General features: G+C 44.8%; 1 protein-coding gene across 1 annotated transcript in view; it reads right to left on the bottom strand.

Annotated features, from left to right (window-relative positions):
- LOC112074267 (alpha-1,2-mannosyltransferase ALG9) overlaps positions 1 to 4,196 on the bottom strand; it is a 16,426-nt gene that overhangs the window by 3,402 nt on the left and 8,828 nt on the right. Inside the window, exon 2 of the mRNA XM_070440451.1 lies at positions 1,127 to 1,262. Coding sequence (XP_070296552.1) covers positions 1,127 to 1,262 — 136 coding nt within the window. The remainder of the gene's footprint in view (positions 1 to 1,126; positions 1,263 to 4,196) is intronic.

The following is a 4,196-nucleotide window of genomic DNA, read 5'->3' as shown; positions in this document are numbered from 1 at the left end:
AGTAAGTAGCTGCTGCTTGGCCGGAACTAATGGGGATCCATAATAACCCCAGGAAGAAGAGTAGCTGCTGCTTTGGCAGAACTAATGGGGATCCACTATGAATACAAATAGAACCTTCCCCAGTCTGAGTTCTGAGTGCACCGGAGCAGGTTTCATCAAGGACCTCTCTGCACTTGTTCCGTTCATCTTTCCCTCGATCCTGACTAGTCTCAGTCCCCCACTGAAAAACTACCTCAACAGCATGATGCTGCCACCACCATGCTTCACCATAAGGATGGTCCAGGTCCTCCAGACATGATGCTGGCATTCAGGCCAGAAAGTTCAATCTTGTTTCATCAGATCACAAGAATCTTGGTCTCATGGTCGAGAGCCTTTAGTGCTTTGGCAAATTCCAAGTAGGCTGTTGTGCCTTTTACTGAGGAGTGGCTTCCATCTGGCCCACTACCATAAAGGCCTGATTGGTGGAGTTCTCAGAATGGTTGTCTTCTGGAAGGGCTTCCCATCTCCACAGAGGAACACTGGAGCTGTCGAGTGACCAAGGCCGATTGCTCAGTTTGGCTGGGCAGCCAGCTCGAGGAAAGAGCCTTGGTGTTTCCAAACTTCATCCACTTATATAGACAGGTGGGTAGTATATTTCCAAATCATGTCAACACATATGAATTACCACAGGTGGACTCCAATCAAGTTGTAGAAACACTCAGATGATCATGAAACAGGATGTTACCTGAACTCAATTTCGAGTTTCTCATTGTAAAGGTCTGAATACTTATGTAAATAAGTATTTCTGTTTTTATTTTTAATACTTGCTAAATTCTCAACCTTTTTCGCTTGTATTATGGGGTATTGTGTGTGTGGATTGTTGAGGGGAAAAAAAAAATATTATCAATTTTAGAATAAGGCTGTAACGTACAAAGAGTCAATGGGTCTGAATGCTTCCCCGATAGCACTGTAACTTAAAAGCATGTGTGACATGATGTGTGAACAAATTCTTATTTACAATGACAGCCTACAATGTCTCATGGGGAGTTGGGATATGCAAAAATACACATTTCCATTACACACGTGTGAGTAACAGGACAAATATAAGCACCACCCAAATAAATATTATTGCATTATTATTACTCACCGGCTCCCAGTAGTTGTAGGTCTCGTCACAGTCAGAGATGTTGCTAAGCAACGCTGCACAGAACCGGGCTGACAGGAGACATTTAAATGCCGTGGAACCTTCAGGAGCCCACACCTGGCCTCCTCTACTGACACACCTACACATACGCACAGACAGAGAGAGAGTGAGTCCTACTGCAGCTACCCTCCACCAGAACCACAGAGCAGCGACTCAGCAAAGGTATCGACAGGCAGACTGTCTGTCTGTCTGTCTGTCTGTCTGTCTGTCTGTCTGTCTGTCTGTCTGTCTGTCTGCCTGTCTGTCTGCCTGTCTGTCTGCCTGACAGACAGACAGACAGAGACAGACAGAGACAGACAGAGACAGACAGAGACAGACAGAGACAGACAGAGACAGAGACAGAGACAGACAGACAGGACAGACACACACACACACAGACACACAGACAGAGAGAGAGTGAGTCCTAATACAGCTACCCTCCACCAGACCCACAGAGCAGCGACTCAGCAAAGGTATCGACACACAGACAGACACACAGACAGACAGACAGACAGAGACACAGACAGACAGACACAGACGTGTCGTACCGGGAGAAGATGGAGCAGGAGAAGAAGGCAGACGTTTTAGGTGCCTCCGGCCGTGTCTTTTTGTTTGTTTATTTGCAACTTATTTTTGTACATAATGTTTCCGCTACCGTCTCCTATTACCGAAACGAACTTCCAGACATCAGGACAGCGATTACCACGGACTACCACGGACTAGCACAACCCGAGGAAGGATATACTGCTTCCTCGGGAACAGGCCCCAATCCCTGTGATCTGCGTGAAGAGAAAGAGGTGCCGAAGGGAGGGCTGCCTTCTGAGAATTCGTAGGCGATCGAATAAACACCCACCTCCCTCCATTCTGCTAGCAAACGTGCAATCTTTGGAAAATAAAATTGACGAGTTAAGCGGAAGATTAAACTACCAATGGGACATTCAAAAAACAAACATCTTATGCTTCACGGAGTCGTGGCTGAACGACAACAATATCAACATACAGCTAGCTGGCTGTTATACGATGTACCGGCAGGATAGAACAGCGGCGTCTGTTAAGACAAGGGGTGGCGGACAATGTATTTTTGTAAATAACAGCTGGTGCACGATATCTAAGGAAGTCTTGAGCTATTGCTCGCCAGAGGTAGAGTGTCTCATGATAAGCTGTAGACCACACTACCGACCGAGAGAGTTTTCATCTCTATTCCTCGTAGCTGTTTATATACCACCACAGTCAGAGGCTGGCGCTAAGACAGCATTGAATGAGTTGTATTCCGCCAAAAGCAAACAAGAAAACCCTCACCCAGGTGGCGCTCCTAGTAGCCAGGGACTTTAATGCAGGGAAATGTGCAACCAGAGGGAAAATAACTCTGGACCACCTGTACTCCACACACAGAGACGCATACAAAGCTCTCCCTTGCCCTAAATTTGGCAAATCTTAATTCTATCTTCCTGATTCTGGCTTACAAGCAAAAATTAAAGCAGGAAGCACCAGTAACTAGAAGCAGATGCTAAGCTACAGGACTGTTTTGCTAGCACAGACTGCAACATGTTCCGGGATTCCTCCGATGGCATTGAGGAGTACACCACATCAYTCATTMGCTTCATCAATAAGTGCATCGATGACGTCGTCCCCACAGTGACTGTACGTACATACTAGAGGTTGACCGATTAATCGGAATGGCCGATTTCAAGTTTTCATAACAATCYGTAATCMGCATTTTTGGACACRGATCATGGCCGATTACATTGCACTCCACGAGYAGACTGCGTGGCAGYCTGACTACCTGTTATGCGAGTGCAGCAAGGAGCCAAGGTAAGGTGCTAGCTAGCGTTAAACGTATCTTATAAAAAACAATCAATCTTAAAATAATTACTAGTTAACTACACATGGTTGATGATATTACTAGTTTATCAAGCTTGTCCTGCGTTGCATATAATCGATGCGGTGCCTGTTAAATTTATCATTGAATCATAGCCTACTTCGCCAAACGGGTGATTTAACAAGCGCATTCGCGAAAAAAAGCACTGTCGTTGCACCAGCATGTACCTAACCATAAACATCAATGCCTTTCTGAAAATCAATACACAAGTATATATTTTTTAATCTGCATATTTAGTTAATATTGCCTGCTAACATAAATTTATTTTAACTAGGGAAATTGTGTCACTTCTCCTGCGTTCTGTGCAACAGAGTCAGGGTATATACAGCAGTTTGGGCCACCTGGCTCGTTGCGAACTATGTGAAGACTATTTCTTCCTAACAAAGACAGCCAACTTCGCCAAACGGGGGATGATTTAACAAAAGCGCATTTGCGAAAAAAGCACAATCGTTGCACGAATGTACCTAACCATAAACATCAATGCCTTTCTTAAAATCAATACACAGAAGTATATTTTTTAAACCTGCATATTTAGTTCAAAGAAAAAGAGAGAGATTCACAGAGACACCTCGAAGCATCGTTACGCATCGCTCCACAAAATCCGCGCCCTTGCAGAGCAAAGGGAACAACTACTTCGAGTCTCATAGCGAGTGACGTAACCGATTGAAACGCTATTAGCGCACACCCCGCTAACTAGCTAGCCATTTCACATCGGTTACACCAGCCTAATCTCGGGATTTGATAGGCTTGAAGTCATAAACAGCTCAATGCTTGAAGCACAGCGAAGAGGCTGCTGGCAAACGGCACGAAAGTGCTGTTTGAATGAATGGCTTACGAGCCTGCTGCTGCCTACCACCGCTCAGTCAGACTGCTCTATCCAAATATCAAATCAGTGACTTAATTATAACATAACACACAGAAATACGAGCCTTAGTTCATTAATATGGTCAAATCCGGAAACTATCATTTCGGGAAAAAAAATGTTTTATTCTTCAGTGAAATACGGAACCGTTCCAGGTAGCATCACTAATTCTGGCAAATTAGTTCGCAACGAGCCAGGCGGCCCAAACTGCTGTATATACCCTGACTCTGTTGCACAGAACGCAGGAGAAGTGACACAATTTCCCTAGTTTAATATTGCCTGCCTACTGGGAT

The sequence above is a fragment of the Salvelinus sp. IW2-2015 genome, unplaced genomic scaffold, assembly GCF_002910315.2.
Source record: "Salvelinus sp. IW2-2015 unplaced genomic scaffold, ASM291031v2 Un_scaffold2552, whole genome shotgun sequence".
NCBI classification, from domain to species: domain Eukaryota; kingdom Metazoa; phylum Chordata; class Actinopteri; order Salmoniformes; family Salmonidae; genus Salvelinus; species Salvelinus sp. IW2-2015.
This window is presented reverse-complemented; position numbering and strand designations above follow the sequence as displayed.